This window comes from Brienomyrus brachyistius, chromosome 21 (assembly GCF_023856365.1).
Source record: "Brienomyrus brachyistius isolate T26 chromosome 21, BBRACH_0.4, whole genome shotgun sequence".
Lineage (NCBI taxonomy): Eukaryota > Metazoa > Chordata > Actinopteri > Osteoglossiformes > Mormyridae > Brienomyrus > Brienomyrus brachyistius.
Window position 1 is genome coordinate 19,980,278 of NC_064553.1, and position 25,311 is coordinate 20,005,588.

At 45.4% G+C, this 25,311-nt stretch overlaps 2 protein-coding genes across 4 annotated transcripts in view; both read right to left on the bottom strand.

Annotated features, from left to right (window-relative positions):
- Window positions 1-6,171, bottom strand: part of LOC125717172 (ELAV-like protein 1) — a 31,268-nt gene extending 25,097 nt beyond the window's left edge. Inside the window, exon 1 of one of the 3 annotated variants that reach the window (XM_048990176.1) lies at window positions 6,036-6,171. The gene's annotated coding sequence lies outside the window, so the exon portion shown is untranslated. The remainder of the gene's footprint in view (window positions 1-6,035) is intronic. The other 2 variants (XM_048990175.1, XM_048990177.1) reach the window with 2 other exon arrangements.
- Window positions 6,172-8,179: 2,008 nt separating this feature from the next.
- LOC125717169 (protein NYNRIN-like) overlaps window positions 8,180-25,311 on the bottom strand; it is a 143,398-nt gene continuing 126,266 nt past the window's right edge. Inside the window, exon 2 of the mRNA XM_048990163.1 lies at window positions 8,180-11,706. Coding sequence (XP_048846120.1) covers window positions 9,990-11,228 — 1,239 coding nt within the window. The 5' untranslated portion in view covers window positions 11,229-11,706 and the 3' untranslated portion in view covers window positions 8,180-9,989. The remainder of the gene's footprint in view (window positions 11,707-25,311) is intronic.

The window sequence follows — 25,311 nt, forward strand, 5'->3', positions numbered from 1 at the left end:
CAAACAATTTGCTGTGACGCACGTAACGTTACGTGTGTCACAGTTTTCAAATGATGTAATACTAGGAATGATGGAAGCTTTTGGCATCAGCTTCTTTGGGACTTTGTAACTATATTCTAACTTTAAAAACTAGATATGAACAAACTGAGTGGATTCAGTGGTCTTCTGTGAGAAAAAATAAGAGATTTGTGTTACATGTGTCACACCACATTTGTACATTTTTTTCCTCCATTTTTTTTCCTCCGTAGATCAGTCTTGAAACTTTCAAAATATTAATTTTTTTAGAGTTTATACATGCATCTATCAGAATAACTGTAAATGATAAAGTTTTGGCAAAATAAATTGACTTTAACTGAGATTCATTATTTTATTTATTTATTTATTTTTAAGTTAACCGTCATGATAGAGCTAGTCAGTTTCAGCAGCCAGTGAGGCTGCAGAGCAATGCTGCAGAGCAATGCTGCAGAGCAATGCTGCAGACAGTGATACTCTATTTTTTCTGAAGCTTTGAGCATCAGTGCTATCAGAAAAAAACTTCTTGATCCAAAAGAAATCATTTTATATTTATGAGGTGGTTAAAAAGCTCCTCAGTGGGTGAGCCCCAGGGGTGGATGAGATTCACCCGGAGTTCCTCAAGGCTCTGGATGTTGCGGGGCTGTCTTAGTTGACACGCATCTGCGGCATCACGTGGACATCGGGGGCAGTGCCTCTGGACTGGCAGACTGGGGTGGTGGTCCCCCTCTTTAAGAAGGGGGACCAGAGGGTGTGCTCCAACTATAGGGGGATCACACTCCTCAGCCTCCCTGGTAAGGTCTTTTCAGGGGTTCTGGAAAGGAGGGTCAGCAGGATCGTCGAACCTCGGATTCAGGAGGAGCAGTGTGGTTTTCGCCCTGGCCGTGGAACAGTGGACCAGCTCTATACTCTCCGCAGGGTTTTGGAGGGTTCATGGGAGTTTGCCCAACCAGTCTACATGTCTTTTGTGGACTTGAAGAAGGCATGCGACCATGTCCCTCGGGGAGTATGGGGTGCCGGGCTTCCTTTTAAGGGCAGTTCGGTCCCTGTATTTCCGGTGCCAGAGCCTGGCCCGCATGGGCGGCAATAAGTCGGACTCGTTTCCGGTGAGGGTTGGACTCCGTCAGGGCTGCCCTTTGTCACCGATTCTGTTCATAGTTTTTATGGACAGAATTTCTAGGCGCAGCCAGGGAGTTGAGAGTGTCCGGTTTGGTGACCTCAGGATTAGGTCTCTGCTTTTTGCAGATGATGTGGTTCTGTTGTGACCTTCGGCTCTCACTTGGACAGTTCGCAGCAGAGTGTGAAGCGGCTGGGATGAGAATCAGCACCTCCAAATCTGAGACCATGGTCCTCAGCCGGAAAAGGGTAGAATGCTCTCTCCGGGTTGGGGATGGGGTCCTCTCCCAAGTGGAGGAGTTTAAGTATCTCGGGGTCTTGTTCACGAGTGAGGGAACGATGGAACGGGAGATCGATAGGCGGATCAGTACGGCATCAGCAGTGATGCGGGCACTGCATCGGTCTGTCATGGTGAAGAAAGAGCTGAGCCAAAAGGCAAAGCTCTCGATTTACCAGTCGATCTACGTTCCTACCCTCACCTATGGTCACGAGCTATGGGTAGTGACCAAAGAACAAGATCGCGAGTGCAAGCGGCCGAAATGGGTTTCCTCCGCAGGGTGGTTGGGCTCTCCCTTAGAGATAGGGTGAGAAGCTCAGTCATTCAGGAGGGACTAGTCGAGCTGCTGCTCCTCCGCTTTGAGAGGAGCCAGATAAGGCGGCTCGGGCATCTAATTAGGATGCCCCCTGGACGCCTCCCTGGTGAGGTGTTCCGGGCATGTCCCACTGGGGGGAGGCCCCGGAGAAGACCCAGGACACTCTGGAGGGACTATGTCTCTCGGCTGGCCTGGGAATGCCTCGGGATCCCCCCAGAGGAGGGGGGATGAAGTTGCCAGGGAGAGGGAAGTCTGGGTCTCCCTGCTGAGACTGCTGCCTCCGCGACCCGACCTCGGATTAAGTAGGAGATGATGGAGGGATGGATGGATGGATGATGAATGAGAACCCTCAGTACAAGGATGCGGTCGATAGTACACATTTTAGGCATAAAATCAGACTACCGCTGATAGGTAGACAAGTGATCATGGATCCTGTTAAGGATGACTCTAGCAAGGACCTGACCCAGTACTGAGAGCAGTGCTATCCCCCTGTAGTTTCCACAATCTAGGTGATCACCCTTAACTTTTCAGATTCGGACTACAAGTCCCAGTTTCCAGTCAGTTGATAATGCCTAACTCCCAAACGGAAGCAAAGATTGCCTACAATGCCAAGAGGATAGCCTTACCATCAGCCTGGAGTAGTTCACCCCAGATACCATAGATCCCATGGGCCTTCCCTACCCTCAGCTGATTCACCACCCATGCAATCTGAGTGAGAACCATGGACCCAGAGATGTCCAACATCCTTGTCAGGGAGTCAGCTTTAAACAACTGCTCAAAGTAGTCGGCTCAGCGAGTCATAACTGCAGTGTCATCTGTAAGGACTGTTTCATCATCTGCCCTGATTGTAAGTCTCCAAAGAACAGATTCAGATGTACGTAATGCAAAGCATTACGTAATATTAGTAGGAGGACATAAAATCACTCTCAATTATGCGCATGAAAAGTAAATATAAAACAGTCAGATCGCCCACCCCTAGAAATACATACCTAATATTTAGAAGTTTACACAATTACAGGGCCAATTTAGACTTGCCAATCAACCTGCCCTGCACGCTTTTGGACTGTGGGAGAAAACCAGAGCACCGTGGGAGGAACTGAACGTGGGGAGAGTGTGCAAACTCCACACAAAAGGACCTACACCCAACCCTGGGATCAAACCCAGTACCTTCTTGCTGTGAGGCAGAAGCGCTAACCACTGCACCACCATGCTGCCCTAGATTTGTAACAACTGAAGCCAAATAAATAACAAAACCAATGAACTGAATGGAATTTAATCTATGAAAATTTCACTGATGATGTTAAAACTATGTCATAGGCTATTGCTGTTGGTTTAATTCATAAATAGGCTTATTTCAAAGTAATATAATATTTAACTGGGAATGTTTTACGGTATTGATACTGAGGTACCAAAGCTGGTATCAGAATCAAACTTAATATTTCGATTTTGAACGAACTCCAGTACACTGGTATGGCCAAGGTAATCTAACTAAAATACTTTACCAAATGCTAAATGCTAGGAGAAACCAACTTAAAAATTATTTACAAAACTCAATTTCAACCTTGACTGCACCCATTTATTTTAGTTAAAAGGTACAGTGCATTCAGAAAGTATTCAGACCCCTTGACATATTTTAATTTGATGTTTCAGCATTATCCTAAAATCTACCAGATTAATTTATATTGTGATGCCCAGAGTTAGTTACCTATATAAATTCTGCATATCCCTATGTTTATCAAATTCAGTTAGTGGAGTATGCTACATGCCACTTTTTTGGTATATCGTGGAAGCGGTGATCACTGATGATGTGCAGAAAGATACAGCCCAGTCACCACATCTTTTAGAAGAGGAGAGGTTGTGGATAAACAAGGTACAAAAAAAAAACAATGGGGGTGTGGCAGTACTTTACAGTTTAAAGTTTGAAACATTTATTAAAGAGTTAAGTATACACCAGGGGGCGGCATGGTGGTGCAGTGGTTAGCACTGTTGCCTCACACCTCTGGGACCCGGGTTCGAGTCTCCGCCTGGGTCACATGTGTGTGGAGTTTGCATGTTCTCCCCATGTCGTCGTGGGGTTTCCTCCGGGTACTCCGGTTTCCCCCCACAGTCCAAAAACATGCTGAGGCTAATTGGAGTCGCTAAATTGCCCATAGGTGTGCATGTGTGAGTGAATGGTGTGTGAGTGTGCCCTGCGATGGGCTGGCCCCCCATCCAGGGTTGTTCCCTGCCTCGTGCCCATTGCTTCCGGGATAGGCTCTGGACCTCCCGCGGCCCAGTAGGATAAGCGGTTTGGAAAATGGATGGATGGATGGATGGATGGATGGAAGTATACACCAAGTGATAACATGATAACCCCTAGTCTTCGTTGTTCTAAACTGCGTCAATTTAAGAATTATGGTGGACATGGTGCTTTTGGGAACCTTCAATGCTGCAAAAATATTCTATAGCCTTCCCCAGATCTGTGCCTCTACACAACCTTCTCTCTGAGCTCTCCAGGCAATTACTTTGACTTCATGGCTTGTATTTTGCGCTGATATACATTATCAATAATGAGACTATTATATAGACAGGGGTGAAAGAAAAAAAAATTGCCAATAGCAATTTCCAATAGTGCAGAAAAGTTGTTACTGGACCTCGTTATTAAACGTGCAAAATATTTTTGAAATAGGTTAATATTTTCAGGTTCCGCAACGAGATCGAAATTTCGTAATTTCCCAAAAAAAAGTTGCTTTTCCCCGTATGACTCCCATGTTCGAAAGAATTTTTTTTGGCAGTTAATTATTCCAATAGGGCGGAAAGGTTACTACTTAAGCAGTATAGTAAGCCAAACAAAATTTTATTCATATTGGGTAATATTTAAAGGTTCCGCATCGCGGCTAAAGTTGGCATATTTCTAATAAAATTCTCTGTACGCTGCAACCTGTATGCTCTTTGTGTACAATTCAACTTTGTCTCAAACTTGTATTAACACATGAACAACGAACATGATGATCAGTGAACAACAGTAACAACAACATGAATACAATTTAGTAGCCTTACTGTACTGCTTAAGTAGTAACCTTTCCGCCCTACTGGAATAATTCATTCCCGAAAAAAAAAAATAATAATAAATCTTTCAAACAGGGGAGTCATGTGGAAAAAAACAACTTTCCACGTTACGGAACCTGAAAATATTAACCCATTTCAAAGATATTTTGCATGTTTCATAACGAATTCCAGTGACAACTTTTCCGCACTATTGGAAATTTAGATTTTTTCACCCTACCCTAATAGACAGTTATGTGCCTTTCCAAATCATGTCTAATCAATTAAATTACCTGCAGGTGCCAAAAAAGGCATAGAAATATCTAAACAAATTGGATGACTTAAGCTAAATTACAAGTGTCAAAAAGTGTCAAAAGGCGGGAATGCTTATGTCAATGTGATGTTTCAACGTTTTAATAAATTTGTACAAATATCTAAAATTCTGTTTTCACTTCGTCATTTTGTGGTACTGAGTCAAGTCTGATAAGGAAAAAAAAAAAAAAATATATATATATATATATATATATATATATATATATTATAGCATAGTGATTGGTCTCAATATTCTTTAGACACCACTTCACCTAGTTTCTATAGAAAGGTAGGAAACCGCACTCTTTCGGGTAAAACATTTGCAGAACACGCGAACTCCGCCTACACAACCGTGACACCCTCAGAGTCGTTATCGTGAAATAAGCAACAAGATATTATTATTATCCCTTTCTGTTAGTTTCCAAAAAATACAGATTGTTTTATTAACGCAAGGCAAGCCTTGAAAACATGATATGAACACTTGCGAGGTACTGTACGATGAAACCATATCAAGAAGCTACCATCCAAAGCTATATCTATGATCTAGAGAGTAACTGGTTATGTCTGATAATGAAAACCACCCAAACGAACGAAATTAAATGCACACGCTTACATAAGGAGGCTTATTGCACCTAAAGTTTTAAGTGTCAAGTTGGCAATACAAATAGGCGCTGGAAGGGGGCGCGAAAGGATGCTTTTTGGGGTTGTTGTCAAGGAAACAGAAATAACCTACTGGAACAAGACCATTTCCAAAATTATGTTATATTTTGTCTAGCAACTGTCCATGTTCCCATTACTTTCCTGCTACGTCCTATTAATACATTTCCATTCGCATTTTAAATTAAATTCCTGCGTAAAAGACAGGGGACTTAACAACTAGGCCTCAATCCTCTAAGACGCATGGGAGCCTTTTTGTTCCAGTAAAAAACGAACATATTCAGATTAATAAGCAAACGTAAAATATGACAACTGACTTACCCGTTTCTTTTGAAACTACAAAACCTGTTGTTACTTGACTCCAATATTAATGTTACCTATAGCAGCAAGTACAACGCTAAAGGACACTTTCTAGCTTGCACTCCGGAAAGGAAGTGAGTACAGAAAGAGAGCCCGCCTCCCGATGCATACTATTGGGTACTTCTCTTAACAGTTCCGTTTACCGCTTGAGTTTAAACTACAAGAGTTTGGGAAATTAGGCAATAAATTACCTCGATGCGATAAACCTGGACAGGCTTTAAACTGAACTGGAAGTAAAGGACATGCTGGAAAATCCTTAATAGATAAGCAAAATTGAGAAAAAAAAACTCTTACAACGATTAAGTTAATGTGCTTATTCACTTTGACACTATATATAGCTACTCCACTTCTATTTCCTCGAAAACACATAATTGCTACTAAATTTAACTCGAACTACATTTCCCATAATCCCATTGAGCGGCACATATTGATTCCTGAGACTCCCGGAACTTCCGGGAGAGGTGAGATGACTATGGGGAGTGCAGCCGGCATGCTTCGGGCATCTACAGTGACATTACGTGAGGGCTGAGAGCGGTACCGTGCCGCTAGCAAGAAAGAACCGTTAGTACTTCCGTTGTCATGGTTATAATTTTTGTCCCATTGCACATTATACGGATACCCTCGAACATTCCAAAATTAATTAGAAATCGTAGGTAAAGCAATCTGGGAAACAAATGGGTATGCAACAGGTGCCATGAGCCCAAAATGCTAAACCACCATATCATTACAGCTGACAGGACCTATTATATTATCTATCAACACGATTTTGCACAAATCACGAAATGGTTTGAAGCGCAAAAATAATCGGTGTGCATCGTTGTCTGTGTACTGGGCATCACAATTATGTCATTAAAAACGCACCACCTTCCGTTAAATGTTATTAAAGCCAGAAAACTGAATACCGAATATGAGCCTAAATTAACCGCGGTGCCCCAGGTAAACTTGGCTTAGCCCCTCACCTTTTCAATAGCTTCCCCGGTCAGCGCGTTGGTGGAATAGCGAAAGTTACTAAACTGGATGGGTTGGTGACATTTTGTGAACGCGAAATATGTGTTGCATACACCGATTCCTAATAAAAGTACACTATTACGTATAGTAACATCCTTCTCAGCCTCTTATTTGAATTTATAAAATTGTTTTAAATCATTGTGGGAGTAGCCTAATCTTAAGAGCCAATAAAGCACCGTTCATTTGTATCCATTTCCCTAGGGACAAAAAGTAGACTAGACCAATGGGTAAACAAAACAAACACAAATATAAACCTGATGTCAGTGTATTGTGATTGAGGTTTTGTAAGCTTAGGCTAAATTAAATTCAGGATTTGTGTTAGAATAATCTATGCATATCTCTCATGTTTAATGTATTATATGCTATTGCTACTTATTTGATTGATAAATCAACCTGATTATTTCAAGGCAACATAACTTTTAAATGGGAATGTTGTACATTATTGGTTTAGCTTTAATAGCAAGATCCCAAAGCTGGTATCAGTATCAAAGTCAAAATTTTGGTATCAGTCCATCTCTAATGTGATATATTCAGGACATGCAAAGTCTATACAGACAGGCACAGAGGTGCACACACACAGAACATGGCTGGGGTGGCCTGTATACCCTGGAAATGGGAGGACACTATACCAACACTATATGGTACATGTTTCTTATTTTTAATTATTGAAAATGATTATATAATTATTTATATGGACTATAGTGTTAATACTTAATAGTGCATGTATGCAAAATTATACTCGCATGTGGCATTAATGGCTGATATAATAGGCATGGAATACGTAGAAGACTATTACAACAGGTTGTCAGGTGTATGGCAGATATCAAACCACTTGACCCAGCCTGTTCCCAAAGGCAAATCGAGAGATTATGAGCTTAAGGGCCAATAAGACACAGTTTACGTCTCTGCAGTGTAATTAAGGAGAAGCAACTCTCATCATTATTACATGCAATGTAATGATTGTAGGCAGCATGGTGGTTAGTTCTGCTGCCTCACAACAAGAAGGTTCTGCGTTTGGTCCTGGGTCCTCTCTGTGTGGAGTTTGCACTGTGAAAATTTTTAAATATAACACTTAGAATAAAAGTCGGACCTCTCAGTTTGATGAGGTAAAGGAAATCTCTTTTATTCTAGCAACTCGGCAAAGCGCTCCCGTCACACTCTGGTACTTGGTACCAAGTCACCCAGAGCACACAGAGCAACCAGTTGATAAACAATAACTCCCAATTCCCAATAAGGACGTCTAAATCCTGATTGGTCACGAAACACCAACAAACCGAGCTCAAACGTATACCAAACACAATTCTCCTGCTCTATTGGTTTACCTTGGTGGCAAGGTAAAATCCACCCATCTAGCTCAGTTTACCGGAATCTGTCTCGGCTTCTAGACTCTACTTGAGATATGCATATAGATATTGATAATATGACATTGAATCACTATTAATGTTTGGGTGTTCCATTGATTAATGATTAACATATTGACGTCCTTGTCATTAAATCACTGCAAATACATGGTTAACATATGATTAGTATGATTAACATAATTACTTATACATTTGCACTACCGCATAGCTTGCTGTATATTGTCTGCCACAACTATTTTATAAAGCTATAACTCACTGTGCACCAGTTGGGGCAGCTTTGAATCTCCTCCTGCAGGTGGTTTCTGCCCCCCCTTTTGTTCCGCTGTCTGCCTCTCCAAGGTCCAAGCTTTCCTCTGGGTCTGCCAGTCTAACTTACTGCAGGCAGCTATCGCGAAGCAAGGTCACGCAGTATTCAAAACAATCTCTTCTTGCCTAAGGCCTAAGACATAACAGACCCAATATGCCAACCTCCCGTGCCTGCCAATGTCCAATTTTACTTCCACATTCCCCCCTTTTGAACATGCGAGATCCGCACAGTTCACAAACAATCAGAGTCCACAGCGTAGTAAAATTCCGGACAAATGCGTGGTGGGTCGAAGCGGGCTGGTGGGGGCTGGATGGAACAGGAGTCACCAGCGGTGTTGGCATTGCTGGTCACATTGATGACGTCCTGGGGCTGAGGTTCGTAGAGCCAGGCGGGAACAAGAGGATCATCCGCGTAGGGAAGAGGGGGAGCCCGTAGGAACATAACAGAATTTGCCTGGAAAGACAGAATACTAGAACAACACATAAACAGCAAGAAGATTAGTAGCAACACTACAAGCAAGATCAAAACATGAAAAACTAAGGTCTGAACACCCCAGATAAACTCGGAATCAGTGAGGAGAACCAATAGTCCCAGCTGTACTCAAACAGGCCATGCTCCTCATGTATAGCAGACATCTGCTTGTGCACCACGTCCTCTAGATCCTGCACAGCCTGAGTGGAATCAGGGATGTACGTGCAACATTCTCTCCCCACAATAGCACAAACTCCACCTTTTTCAGCCAACAGGAGATCCAATGCCATACAGTTTTGCAGAGCTACCTGCCTAACCGCTGACAATTCACCCAAGACGGCCTTCACGGTGTCAAGTGTTTGATTGGCCACCTTTTCAACTGCAGTCTGCAGGGCAGCCCCCTCTGTCTGAAGGTCTGCCACCCCAAGGGATGGAATAAACCCCAAACCATTGCTCAGCAGTCACTGCTCGGGCCAAAAGCTTCACAGCATTAGCATCAGCATTAGCATCCATCACCTCCCTTTTTCCTCGGTCCAAAACCTGTCGTGGGCTTGGCTCTGTTGGAGTACAGTGGGTGACACAACTGGAATAAGCAGTTCTCCACCACAAATAGCATCGATCCCACATACAACTGTCACAAGAAGGGCCAATCTCGAAATAACCACCAGGGTTGGACACGCGTCTGCAGTGGACTTGATGGACCCAGGTGTTGATTCCCTCCATTTTCACTGTGTGAGGGGTCACCATCAAAACCTTGTGTGGTCCCCTTCATCTCGGCGTGTTCCATCTCTTCTTCCTCAGGTCGTGAACTAACACCCAGCTCCCTGGTTTGAGCAGTGTCACAGCTCTTAGCGGCTCTCCTTCTGGATTTCTACAATTCGCACGAACCTGGTCACAGGCTGCACCTATCGCTTGCCGCAAACCTGTAAGATAAGTCAGCAAATCCCCATCCACAGTCTCCAGTGTGACATATCGTGAGGGAGAAAAAACACGCATCAGCCTTCCTGTCAACCCTGTCTGGCGGTGTGTCCTGGCTCGCATGAATAAGAAAGCCAGGGGCAGGGCATCCACCCAGGGCAGGCCCATCGTCTCTGAAATTTTCACCAGTTTCAGTTTTGGTGTCTGATTTGCTCTCTCCACAATCCCCCCACTCGAGGGGTGATAGGCACAATAATGCTTTAAATCAATTTGCATCCAATGGGACAATTTAGCCAGGGTCTCTGTGATGAACGCCGGACCGTTCTCTGTGGTGATTTTAGATGGAATGCCCCATCGTGGAATCACCTCCTTTAACAGACATTTAGCCATACTCGGAGCATCAGGGCGACGGCAAGGGAATGCCTCCACCCATCTGGAAAACAGATCTACAATCACCAAGCAATACTTATATCCCCTGCACGGTGTTAGCTCAATGAAATCTATCTGCAGGTGATCGAATGGGCTTTGGGGACTCAGGGTCACTGCAGGGACAGTTGGAATGCCCTTTCCCACATTGAATTTCATGCACACCATACACTTCCCGCAGAATAGGGCAGCAGCTGTGGCAAACCCAGGGGCATGCCACACCTGAGTCACAGCTGCCACCATCCCCTCACGAGACACATGATCCAGGCCATGAACGGCTTTGGCCATCCCTGGATATGCAGATCTAGGAAGATAAGGTTGGTTAGTCCCAGAATGTCGCCACACGCCTTCTTTATCACTCCATGCTCTGCTCCGTTTCCATCCGCGGAGCTCACCCTCCGTTGCACCTGTTTGAATCAAAACAAGGTCATTTTCAGAGCATGGTTTATCAACATTCTTTGCCAGCAAAACCTTATCCCCAAACCCAGTGGAGTCCTTGGCTAAACTTTTAGCCCACTGGTCTGCGAGGTCATTTCCCTGACTGATTTCATCAGTCTGCTCTCTGTGGGCCTGGCACTTCACTATTGCCACCCGTTCAGGTAGCATGAGAGCGTCCAGTAATTGGTACACTAACTGATGAGACTTAATGGGTTTTAAGAACATAAGAACTACACAAACGAGAGGAGGCCATTCGGCCCATCAAGCTCGCTTGGGGAGAACTAAACTAATAGCTCAGAGTCGTTAAAATCTTATCTAGCTCTGATTTAAAGGAACCCAAGGATTCAGCTTGCACTACATTATCAGGAAGGCTATTCCATACTCTGACTACACGCTGCGTAAAGAAGTGCTTCCTTAAATCCAGCTTGAAATGTTCTCCCGCTAATTTCCACCTATGGCCACGAGTTCGTGTATTTAAACTAATGCTGAAGTAACTATTTGGTTGAACAGCATCCAAACCTGTTAGAATCTTATATACCTGGATCATGTCCCCCCTCAATCTCCTTTGCTTGAGACTGAACAGATTTAGCTCAAGTAACCGTTCCTCGTATGACATTCCTCTAAGACCAGGAATCATTTTTGTGGCCCTACGCTGCACTTTTTCTAAGGCCACAATGTCCTTTTTAAGATATGGTGACTAAACCTGCACACAATATTCTAGGTGAGGTCTCACCAAGGAATTTTATAATCTTAGCATTACCTCCCTGGACTTAAACTCCACACACCTGGAGATATACCCCAACATCCTATTGGCCTTTTTTATTGCTTCCCCACACTGGCGAGAATGGGACATGGAAGCATCAACATACACACCAAGGTCTTTCTCATGATCAGCTACCTTTATTTCAGTGACACCCATGAAATACCTGTACTTTATATTTCTGCTCCCTAGATGGAGTACCTTACATTTATCGACGTTAAATTTCATCTGCCAGGTATCGGCCCAGTCACTAATTAAATCAAGATCCCGCTGCAGCTGCTGAGCCGCTAATTCAGTATCTGCTACACCACCCACCTTGGTGTCATCTGCAAATTTCACCAGTTTACTGTATATATTGGTATCCATATCATTTATGTAAATTAGGAACAATAGTGGTCCTAAAATCGAACCCTGCGGTACCCCACTATGAACGCAAGCCCACTGTGACATTGTGCCTCTTATAACTACTCGCTGTTTCCTATCTGTTAACCAGTTATCAATCCAGGTCGCTACGGTACCTAAAATACCTGTCGCTTTGAGTTTAAGTAGGAGCCTCTTGTGGGGGACAACATCAAAAGCCTTTTGGAAATCTAAGTAGATGACATCATAGGCCTTCTTATCATAAACTTCCTGAGCAGCTTCCTCAAAAAACTCCAACAGATTTGTTAAACAGGATCTACCTCTCCTAAATCCATGCTGGCTATCCCGCAAAATGTTATTGGAGTCCAGGTAATCTACCATTTTCTCTTTGATTATAGCCTCCATAACTTTACCAGTTATACAAGTTAGACTGATTGGCCTGTAGTTAGACAAATTACTTCTATCCCCTTTTTTGAAAATGGGCGTTATGAAGGCGTGCTTCCAATCATAAGGTACCACACCTTCAGATAACTTTTTTTAACACTATAGGTAAGATGCTATCAGGGCCCTGTGATTTATTTATTTTGAGCTTAGCTAGGCTTTGCAAAACATCTGCTTCAGTTATATATATTTTAGCTATAGACGATGCTGGATAGGTAATAACTGGTAAATTACTAAGGTCCTCAACAGTGAATACCCGTGCAAAACTATCATTGAACTCATTTACTATATCAATGTCGTTTACTATTATAAGACCCTTACTATCCTGCAGATTAGTAATTTCAGGTTTTAGAGCTCTTTTAGAGTTAAAATACTGGAAGAAACTTTTAACGTTATCCTTAGCTTCCAATGCAACCATCCTTTCGACATTTCTTTTAGCTCGTCTAATATCATTTTTTAACTCAGCCTGTAGACTTAGATATTCCTGCTTAATTCTGTCATTATCAGTTATTTTCCATTGCTGGAACAAAGCCCTTTTCCTCCTTACTTTATACTTTATTTCCCTAGTAAGCCACCTAGGTTGCAGTTTCCTAGATTTATTCTTGCTGGAAACAGGTATGAAGTTCTCTTGCACTTGCAATAATGTGCTTTTAAAAAATTCCCAGGCCTCTTCAACAGTTTTGTTATTTAACTCCATCCAGTTCACAGTTTCTAGTTTTAGTCTCATACACTTAAAGTCAGCCTTCCTAACATTATATATTTTTGATTTGGACTTAGCTCTTCGAACACTAAACTTAACCTCAAATTTGACCATGTTATGATCGCTACTGTCAAGTGATTCTAAAACGTCTAATTTACCAGTCCTGCCCTGGTTATTAGAGAGAACAAGATCAAGAATGGCATCTCCCCTGGTAGGGGTGTTAACAAACTGAGTAAAAAAACAATCCTGTACTAATTCCACCATCTCCAGTTCATTTTCTGAAGAGCCAGTGACAATGTCCCACTGCATTCCTGGTAGATTAAAATCACCCATAACTACCACATCATTTTTATTGCTCATAGTCCTAATATCACTGTATAACAATCTGCTTTCCTCAGCAGCTATATTAGGTGTTCTGTAACAAACACCGACAATTAGGCTATTTGAGTGTTTAGCATCTAATTTTACCCATTTTGCTTCCGTAGTTTTATTTATATCAGTAAGTTCCCTTGCCTGCAAGTTTTCCTTTACATATACTGCAACACCACCTCCCTTTTTTCCTATACGATCCTTACGGAACAACGTGTAACCATCCATATTATATTCTTGTCCATCCTTTTCACTCAACCACGTTTCAGTTATTCCTATAATATCATAAGAGTCCGATGAGATAAAAGCCTCTGAATCATGAATTTTATTCCTAATACTCCTGGCGTTTAAATACAGATAACAAAGGGTAGCCCTATTACGGTGCCCACTTACAATATGATTATTTGGGGCTTTCCGTTTCCCCCCACTGACATAGTTAACTAACCTCCCTGCCCCCCCAGTCCCTAGTTTAAACATTCCTCAACTACTCTACACATATGCCTCCCCAATACACTGGTTCCCCTCTGGTTCAGGTGCAACCCATCCGGCTTGAACAGGTCCCACCTGTTCCAGAAGGTCCTCCAATGCCCCATAAACCGAAACCCCTCTTTCCTACACCATCCTTTTAGCCACGCATTTAATTTCCTTATCTCAGCTAACTTAGCCTGACTTGCACGTGGCACGGGGAGTATTTCGGAGAATACCACCGTGGATGTTCTGCTTCTAAGCTTATTGGCGACTTCTATAAATGTATCCTGCAGAACAGCCCTTCTACCCTTGCCTATGTCGTTGGTGCCAACATGCACCATGACAACTGGATCCACCCCAGCTGGGGCCAAAAGCTTATCCACACGATCTGGAAGGTCTCCTACCTGGGCACCAGGCAGGCAAGACACCGTACAGGACCCTCTATCACGCGTGCACACATAACTGTCTACTCCCCTAATAATGGAATCCCCCATTACCACAACCTCCCTCTTCCTGGGGGGAGGGGGCTCCTCAGTGCCCAAGGGCCCACCTGCCTCCCCAGTCCCAGCCTTCCGGCTCTAAAGCTGGAAGAACCTGAAACCTGTTCGACACAGTCACCTCAGGTGATGCCGCCTCTGCAACGTGTGTACGCCCTTTCCTGCGTCTATGACCTACGGTCACCCAGCTCTCTCGACCTCTCTGCTCTTCATTCTCCTCCCTCCCCGCTAGTGGCATACACACCTTCTCCCTAAAAGGCGTATTAACTTGCTCCTCTAACTCACTGTTGCATTGGATGAGAGCCAGTTGCTCCTCAAGGCCGCGAACCTTGACCATGAGCGAGTCCACTAGCTTACATCGCTTGCAGATGAAGTCCGACTGGACACTAACGTCCAGAAGGGCAAACATGTTGCAAACGCAACACTGAGCCGGCCCCATAATTAACTAACTCACTATGACCCCGTACTCCCAGCCCAGTAAATTTATATAGCGTATTTAACTTTAAAGATTAATTAGCGTAACGTTAAATGCAATAAAGTGCCGAGTACACTAAAATAAGTTACTTGGGTTGAACGGAACTTAATTATTATTTTTATTTAAAATTTTAAATCCGATAAATTTACTACTACTTACCAAAAGAACTTCTGCCTGAACCAAGTATGAACTAAAAACAAAACGAAATCGAAGTCGAAGTTGCTCTTGGGAGGTCGAAAAACCACAAAAACCCCCTCACAGCAGGCTACTGCCGGAGCGGGGAAAAAAGTGGAAAATGTCCTCCCGGCCCCGACTGGCGACCGAGCAAAGCTCAGGAGCAACTGTCCTTTTCTGGCGCTGAGTAACGTTACCGACCTTAGATATTATTAGCTATTTCGCCCCGCCGGTGTTTGTTACGGAGTTAAACGCGAACAGAAAACACAGCTCACTTCCCGTAACAATCGCGCTGTTAATAAACAGACAGGACAGACAAGCACTCACGCCGACCAAAATAAGAACAATAAATAGAAATAACACAGCCACCCACTTAACAATTAAAGCACACAAATATTCAGAATATACGTTCCAAACACCCCAAAAACAATCACAAACAATCCCAAAACAATCGCTGCAGCTCAACACCACTCTCTCGCAGTAATCCCAGGATGCACCACTCAGAAACGAGTCAAAGCCGGGGCCGGCTTTCCAGTGCTGGTGCGAAAACCTCTCTGCTTCCACAATGCACCATAATCATGACACACCCCGAAGGCGTATCTTGAGTCTGTGTAGATAGTGAGTTTTTGTCCCTCAGCCAATTTGCAGGCCTGTTGCAGTACAAACAGCTCAGCCGCTTGTGCGGACCAATGTCTGGGCAGATGCCCTCCATCCACAAGTGATCTGTCTTGCATCACCACGGCATAGGAGGTCGCTGGGGATCCGTCCTCCAGCCTCAAATAACTCCCATCGACAAACAGGATTTCAGTCAGATCCGGCCTAGGTCTGCACACACAGTCAATGACCTGCAAACAATCATGCGGTTCCCCGTCCGCCTCCGTGGGAAGGAGGGTCACCGGATTCAAAGCAGAGCATCTTTCCACAGTCACATTTGCGAGTGTTAACAAAACATTCTGATAATGCACCGATCGCGCAGGCGTCAAATGAGATGTCCTGGCTTATGTCAGGATTGCGTGCACTGCATGGGGAACTCAAAGTTTCAGTGGATGTAACTGGACTAGATCTGCACTCGCCATCACCGCCTCTGCTGCTGCAGCTACCGCTCGAAGACAAAGGGGTAATGCTCGAGCCACCGAGTCCAAACGCCTTGAGTAGTATGCAACCGGTTTGCCCCTTTCCCCGTGATACTGAGTCAGAACTGAAGTCATGAACCCTTTTTTCTCGTCCACATACTGCACAAATGGCTTTCTATAGTCAGGCACCCCCAAAGGTGGGGCTGACATTAACGCTTGTTTTAAATCAATCAGGGCAACTTCAGCTTCGGATGTCCACGTCAGTCTGTCTGCCCAATTGTCAAATCAACCAAGGGCTGTGACCTCTGTGCATAGTCCTGAATCCAAGGCCTGTAATAGCCAATCATGCCTAGGACTGAAAGCAATTGCTGTTTAGTCTCTGGTTTGGGCATCTCCTGTATGGAGGCCACTTGGTCTGGTCCTAATGACCTTCCCTCACTTGTCAACACATGTCCAAGATATTTAACCCTTTGTGACACTAGCTGTAGCTTTTCTTTGGAGGCTTTGTGCCAATTTTCAGCCAGGAAGTCTAACAGAGCTCTGGTGTCCTGTTTACAGGACTTGCGAGTGTGAGAGCAAAGCAACAAATCATCCACATACTGTACCAGTGTGCTACCCCCAGGCGCAGTAAACCCCTCCAAATTTTTTGCCAGCTCCTGCCCATACACGCTAGGTGACTCTGTGTAGCCCTGGGGCATCACTGTCCAGGTCCACCTCCACCCCAGAAAGGTGAAGGTGAACCAATACTGGGAATCTGGATCTACTGGGATAGAAAAGAAAGCATTAGCCAAATCAATGACAGAGAACCATTTAGCCTCCGCTGGTATGGAAGCCAGAATCGTAAGCCAGAATTAACTGGAGAATAGGCTATTTCCTTAATAGCCCCCCCCTTTCACCAGATCTGCATGTACTTCTCTCACTCCCTCCTCTGCATCTCTAGATAAGGGATACTGGGCCTTGTGAAGCCGAAAGTCAGACTTGGGGTGGACCACCAAAGGCTCAGCCGACACCACTCTGCCAAAATAATTTTTTCCCTTTTGCCCATAAGCAATCAGGTACTTCCCCTAACCAATCTGGCAGTGGATCAACACTTTTCTCTTTACTTTCTTCTGCATCCCCCTTTCTCTGTACCTCTACACACTGATCCATTTTGTACCTTTGCACCTGTCCATCTCCACCCATCCACCTTCCATCCTCTACACACAGTTACTCAGTCCTTCTCTCACATTCTGCGTCCCAGGGTCCTAAGTCCTTCCATTGTAATGACCCCTTTTCCCCATATAATACATGGGGGACTGAACCTCCAACATAACACTGCTCCTGGCCGGGCTGATACACGGCATGCATGTCTTCTGCCACATAGAGGTAATCAAGCACAACAGTCTCTCCCAGTTTTCCTGCAGCCTCAAATTCCTTTATCCACTCAGCCCCTCCTTTTCCAGAAAACTGAGCAGTGCAAAACAGTCCCAAAGTCTCTGTCCCGGCCTTTGGGTACGGGTTCTTCTTCCTCATCATCATCCCCTTGGTCATTGCCCTCATCCTCCTCATCGTGGGAAGACTCTTCCTGCTTTACAGAAGGATGCGGCATCGGACCCACTGCCCCCCTTCTGCAGCAGGGCTCACCTCTTCCTGGAGGAGGAGGGACCTGGGCAGGAGGGCGAGGTGCAGGTGGCAGCGGTGGAAGAGGGGACACTTCAGGCAGGACCGGATACAGGAGATCTGCATCAGGCTTTTTCCTCTTCTCAGCATCAGCCAAAGGTGGAGAAACAGCAGCAGTCGGATCGGCCCCCCTTTCCTCTCTGCTAACCATTACACGACACTCCTTATCAGTCAGCTGCTCTCTAGGTTTCCTGGCCCTCATCAAGGCCACAGACTTCCACCGAAAATAATATTCTGGCTTGTACATTCCCATACTACAACAAACATTCCCTCTCCTTTCCAATAACATTTCACAACATTCTATCTCCAATGTGTTTACAGTGCCCTCTTTTGGTCATCTACCCCCAGTCTGATGATACCAATTTTTACAACAACAACAACAAACAAATTTATTTTTGTATAGCGCATTATCACAACATTACATTGTCTCAAAGCGCTTTACAGCATCGGCACCCAAAGCTCCAAGTGAGCAACCCAAATGCGACAGTGGCTGGGAAAAACTCCCAAGAAGGAAGAAACCTTGGGAGGGACCAGATTCAAAGGGGGAGCCCATCCTCCAGGGGCCGGCAGGGATAGTCAAATAAGAGTCAAGTCACATTGTCCCAATCATAAGATTTGGAAATAACTGGAAAGCAGGGAAGATGACAAGCCAATGCCGAGTCTTCTTCCAATCGCCAGGCAACCAGAGGTAAGGCAGCGGGTCAGACATGGAAGATGATACAGGCAGAAGGGCGAGCTGGATGCAGGGACGTCACTGGTGGTGGCGACGTCACATGTAGTAGGGTATGCTGGACATCTTGATAGATTGAGGTCTCCAGGCATCACCCCCCAGGAGGAGTAGGGGAAATAAAATGTACAATTAGTCAAAGTAGAGGAGGCTATCAGCAGTGCTAAGAGCTAGATGAGTGCAATATGAAGTCCAATGTACAAGCTCCGGCAGATATGGCTATGGCAGCATCAGTAGGAGGGAGAGGGAAGTGGGAATGCAGGCATGGGGAGTCCCTGAAATGTCAGCACTCCAGTTCCACAAGGGATTGTGAAGCTAGAGTGACAGCACTGACAGTCCAGTTAATCCAAAGCCAATGGCACCGATCCCCACCCAGCTCTACACCTCACACTACAGGTCTGACTGGGAGTGAAGAGTTAGCTAGAGCTAGAACTAGTGTCCCTATACGCTAAACTAAACAGGTGTGTTTTTAGTCTAGACTTGAATATTGAGAGTGAGCCTGAAACCCACACATGCAATGGAAGAGCATTCCACAGCTGAGGAGCTCTGCAGCCTGCCGTAGCTTTTTCTACCTTAGGTACTAACAGGTATCCCATGGCTTGAGAGCGAAGCAAGCATGGAGGGTTGTATGTGGTCAGCAGATCACTAAGGTATTCTGGTGCAAGGCCATGGAGTGCTTTATAAGTTAATAGCAGTATTTTATAGTCAATTCGAGACTTAACTGGCAGCCAATGAAGAGAGGATAAGACCGGTGTAATATGATCAAATTTTTTTGTGTTTGAACTCTGGCTGCAGCATTCTGTACCATCTGCAGTTTATGCAAGGATCCAGACGGGCAACCTGATAAGAGGGCATTACAGTAATCCAGTCTGGAACTTACGAAGGCATGTATTAGTTTTTCTGCATCATTAAATGAGCATCTTACGAAGCTTGGCTATGTTCCGTAGATGATAAAACGCAGTTCTAGTAATACTTCTTATGTGAGCATCAAAGCATAGATCTGAATCAACAAGAATGCAGAGATTTCTAACCACCATGTTAGGTTGTGTAGGAAGGCTTTATCCATTGAAGTGGTGAAACTTATTTCTTGCAGCCTTGAGACCAATTACCAGAACTTCTGTTTTTTCTGTGTTTAACATAAGGAATTTTGTCTTCTAATTGAGATAGCAGTGATGTATCATCAGGGTTAACAGATATGTACAACTGTGTATCATCTGCATAACAATGAAACCCAATACCATGATTTCTAATAATGTTACCAAGAGGTAGCATGTATAGGGTAAACAGTAGCGGGCCCAGGACTGATCCCTGTGGGACACCATATTCAACTTTGGTGGCCTTGGATGATTCATTGTTCACATGAGCATACTGATAGCGATCAGTTAAATATGAGCGGAACCAAGAAAGTGCTGTCCCAGTAATGCCAACTACACCTTCTAACCGGTCCAAGAGGATATTATGGTCCAAGGTATCGAATGCTGCAGTTAAATCTAGCAATACCAACAGAGAAACACAGCCACGGTCAGAAGCCACAAGTAAATCATTCATTACCTTGACTAGAGCAGTTTCTGTGCTATGGTTTGGTCTAAAGCCAGACTGATATAATTCATTGTTATTATTATTTTTTTTATTATTATTTATTTATTTATTTTTATTATTTATTTACAAGCCTTCTTTAGTCTCAGGCCAGTCACCCGTTCCATTATTTGCCTTGGGGATGGTTTTCCCTTATCCCCTTTTTTTACATTTCCTCATTATCTCCCTCTCGATCTCTGAGTCCCTTTCAGGGGAGTGCGAATGTTTGCAAGGTATCTGCCGTCTGTACAAACCACGCAGTTACTGGGTGACCACTAAACTAAACAAGACAACTTGTTACTGGGTGACAAAACCCTAAAAGAACCAAGTGTAATTCAAAACATTAGATGTTCTAAAAACACAATTAACAAGCTTATCCCAGAATATCTCTGATCCAACACAACACTTTTGACACCTGCATGCGTCAGTGTGGAGCAAAATCAATTCCAATCAATTTTGAATACACAGTATTCAAAACAATCTCTTCTTGCCTAAGGTCTAAGACATAACAGACCCAATATGCCAACCTCCCGGGCCTGCCAATGTCCAATTTTACTTCCACAGCACACTCTCCACATGTCCGTGTGGGTTGTTCCAGGGGCTCCAGTTTCCTCCCATGATCCAAAAGTGTGCAGGATAGGTTGATTGGTGAGTCTAAATTGGCCCTGTGGTGTGTTGGCGACTGGCCAAGATTGGTTCCTGCCTGTACCCATTGTTCCTGGGATAGGCTCTGGTCATTGTTAGTAAGCTTAAAGTGCAAAAACAGCCTATTTTCCTACTACCTGCCTGATACATACACTGACCTCTAACTGACTATATTTGATTTGTGGGGAAAAAAAATCACAAATCATACTGGTCATTATGAGCTGAACCTGTTTATGTGATCATTTTTTTTGTTATTCACTCTTGAAAAAAGAGGCAAAGTATAATATCGGCAGATTTTGGGATGAGGGGCAGTATCTGAATACACAAATCATGAGTAACAAAATGCCACTGTTTACTAATGTAGACATTACTGCACTGTAGAAATGTTTGGTTGACATGCAATACAACAGTTAAACGACAGGGGGTGATAAGACGACAGAAGTTCAGTGTAAAGCTGAATTGACATAGAAAAATGTTTTTTCAGGTGAGAAATCAACATTATGGAGCCCCTGATGGAACCTGTGCAAAAACAAAATGCTCTTACTTTCGCACAGGTCCCTTCAGGGGCTCCACAGGCAAACTCATTGTCAAAATAGAGTTGTCACAGACAAATGCTTTGTCACATGCTCAGTCAACATGGACTGTGTGCTGTTTACATATTTTTGGCACAAGAAAGCTAGAATGTTTTTCCAGTGGTGCATTTACTTTATGTAGTAGCTCACCTTCAAGAGGATTAGGTGGACTAATTCATTTTAAGTCTCTTTAAGTCATTGTTTTATGTTATGCAGGATGAATGTGTGATTTTTAATTAATCAACCTTTCAGGGTTATATGCTTACGCTGTTGTATACTATTCTCGATGTACAAGTCTATTCCTCTAATTATAGAATAATATTGTAATGACCAGATTAAAGAAATAAGATCTCCGAGGATTGCCTCTCCCGCAACCCCGAACTCTAACTCCCTCGCGTCCCACATCACACGAAATTCCATAACCACACCCTCATAAGTACAGAACTTAACTGCGCTTTTGACGCATGCCTGCTCCATTCAGCTGGACCCTAACGAAGGTGTGGGCACTCTCCAGCTGGTCCTGCAACTTGTGAGCATACTCAGGGCCCGGGTGCTCTGCAGGAGAGTCAGGTGGTTTGCCAAACGCGAGTGCAGCAGGGGTCCTGACCTCCCTTGCCAGCATCAGCTATGTGGGGGTACAGTTTGTGGAGTTTTGAACGGCAGAGGCCATCAGAATGAGGGGAATATGCTAAGTCCAGTTTCGCTGGTGGTCAGCGGTTAGAATGGCAAGCTGCTGTTTCATGGTACGATTCTCTCTACCTCTCTCTACCTCTCTACGAGGCTGTCGCACATGGTGGCAAAGACTTGCGATTCAAAATTACTGCCCTGATCGCTGTGGATAATTTCAGGGGCCCCGAAATGGCTAAACATGCCCTCCAACAGCGCATCTACAACTGTCTCCGCCTCTTGGTCGGGCAAGGCATAAGCCTCAGGCCACTTTGTAAAATAGTCCATTGCATGAAGCACGTATCTGTTCTGCTTTTCAGTAAGGGGAAAGGGGCCCATAATGTCAACAGCCACCCTCTCCATAGGTGCTCCTGCTATCTGCTGCTGTAGTGGTGCGTGGGACTGTTCTGGTGGACCTTTGTAAGCTGTGCATACATCACACCTCCTGCAAAAGTTTGCCTGAACCTGCGAAGGGTTTTGGAAACCCCAAAGTGACCTGAGCCCATTCCTCCGTGGCAGGCCCCCATTACAGCATCTCTAAGCACCTTAGGCACCACAATCTGCCACCTCTCCTCCCCTGTGGCAGGCACCTTCCCAGCTCTTTGCAACACCCCTTCTTTCAGGCGCAGTACAGTAAACTTTCCCTACAGGCTTTTCGTAGCCACAGAATGCCCTGTCACCTGATCCCAGGGAGGCCTTTGCCCGGCCTCCACTCACTGTTGCACCGGTTGCAGGTCAACATCCTCCTCCCGCCTGGATTTCCATTCTGAGGCACCCACTGCCTGAAGCGTGTGACAGGTCGGTGTGCCCGGGTCCCACTCTCCCTGCAACTCTGTTTCTCAGGCATCCCTCCGGTCACAGTAGTTGCAACACGTTGCCGCACAAGGGTGCCGAGACAGGGCATCAGCATTAGCATGTTGCGGCTCACTCCTGTGCACCACCTTGAAATTGTAAGACTGCGTCTCCTCCAGCCAGCATGCCACCTGGCCTTCTGGCTCCCGGAAGGACATGAGCCACTGGAGTGCTGCATAATCAGTTCTGATGGTAAAAGCTGAGCCGCACAGGTAGTATTTAAAATGTCGGGTAGCTGCCATGACAGCTAGCAGCTTGCGTCTGGTCACGCAATACCGTCGCTTGCTCTTAATGAAAACTCGACTGAAGTAAGCCAAAACTCGGTCACCTTCTGGTGCTACCTGTGACAGCACTGCCCCCATGCCAACATCACTGGCGTCTGTGTCTATTACATAGGGCAAAGAGGGGTCAGGAGGAGAAAGGATCGGTGCAGTAGTGAGGGCTCGCTGTAGGCTGGTGAAAGCGAGCTGGCACTCATGAGTCTATGTAAAGGGACGGTCTTTCTGCAGAAGTTGGAAGAGGGGGGCACCAACACAGGAGAAGCCCTTTAGAAACCTACAATAATAAGATTCCATCACCTCAAAACTTTTCAACTGTCCCTAGCTGGTGGGCACTGGCCAATTCTATATGGCTCTTACGTTCTCCTCCAGGTTCCTGATGCCTTTGCCATCCACCTTGTGGCCCAGGAACTCCACCTCCTTCCTCATGAAGCACCACTTTTCCGGGTACAGTTTCAGCCCCGCTGCTGCTAAACTCCTCAGCACTAAACACAGAGAGTCCAGTGCCGCCTGGAATGGCTGTCCATGGACCAGGACATCATCCAAGTACACCAGGCATTCTCGCCGGGTAATACCAGACAGCACCCTATCCATAACCGTCTCGAAAGTCCCGGGGGCATTGCAGAGCCCAAAACTGAGAACCTTAAAATGCCAGTGACCCCTGGTGGTGCTAAAGGCAGTCTTTGCCCTGGATTCAGGTGAGAGGGGCACCTGCCAATATCCACTACGCAGGTCCAGGGAGGAAAACCAGGAGGACCCATCAACAAGGTTCAAGGTGTCATCCACCCTTGGTAACGGGTAGCAGTCCTTCCTGATGACCTTATTCAGGGCCCTGTAATCGACACAGAACCTCTACCTTGAACTCTTTCTTAGGCACCATGACCACCCCCGAAGGTCAGGGGCTGTCCGATGGCTGTATAATACCTGCCCGCAACATTGCATCAACTTCTCGGTCAGCAGCCTCCTGCTATGCGATTGGGAGAAGTCTGGGTCGTGCTCTAATGGGCCGGGCATCCCCCGTGTCTATGTGGTGCTGGACAAGGTGTGTGAGCCCTACGTCATCGTCACAGTGGGCAAAAATGTCCTTAAACTCCTCCAGGACCTGCCACAGGCTCGCCTGTTGCCTGGCATCTAGACCGTTGCCGTTATTCCTCCAGATGCTCCTCACTGCTGCAAGGTGGTCTGTCTGTCTGAGTGGTACCCACTGGCCTATGTGCTGAGATTCACAGGCATGAGAGATCGTGGGGGCAAACACTGGGGTAGCCTGGCAAGAGGGGGAGTTAACCGCACACACTGTCCCCCAAGGAGAACTAGGTTTCCACACCTTAAGTCCAGAACACAGCCTGTAGATATAAAAAAATCTAACCCCAAGATGCACGGGTCTCGTACATCAGCAATCCAGGAGGAAAAAGGCACTAACAATTCCCCCACTTTGAATACAAACGTCTCCCTGCCTTTCATGGGTGCCATGCCACCAGTCACAGTCCGTAACTGAATAGCAGTCTGTTCTAAAACAGTCCCCCGTGGAACAACATCCGGCCGCACCAGCATGGCTTTGGCCCATCTGACAGCCACTAGCGGGTTCTCTGACAACAGTGTAGAGCAGCCCTCCCCACCTGAGGCAGTGACTGGGCTGCCCGGACCCCTGCCGTTTCCTGGCTGACCATTTGCCCTGGGGCAGCACCTAATCATGTGACCTGGCTGGCCACACCCCCAACAGACACCCAATCTAGAGTGGAGTTGGAGTGGCTGAGACATCACTGCACTCCTGACATCCCTCACCCCCACAGGCCCGTGATCCCCCACAACCGGTTCAGCTGCAGCTGACGCAGGAGGCGATGCAGCCCACATTCTAGCGCAAACCACAGTCTCCCTTTCCATGGCCAACTCCAGAGCCTCCCCCAGAGACATTGGGTGGGCCAGCTGTACGTATATACGGAGCTTGTCAGGAGCAAGAGCTTGGACAAACTGGTCCCTGGCCAGCTCATTTTGAATTTCAGGCGGCATGGACACATAA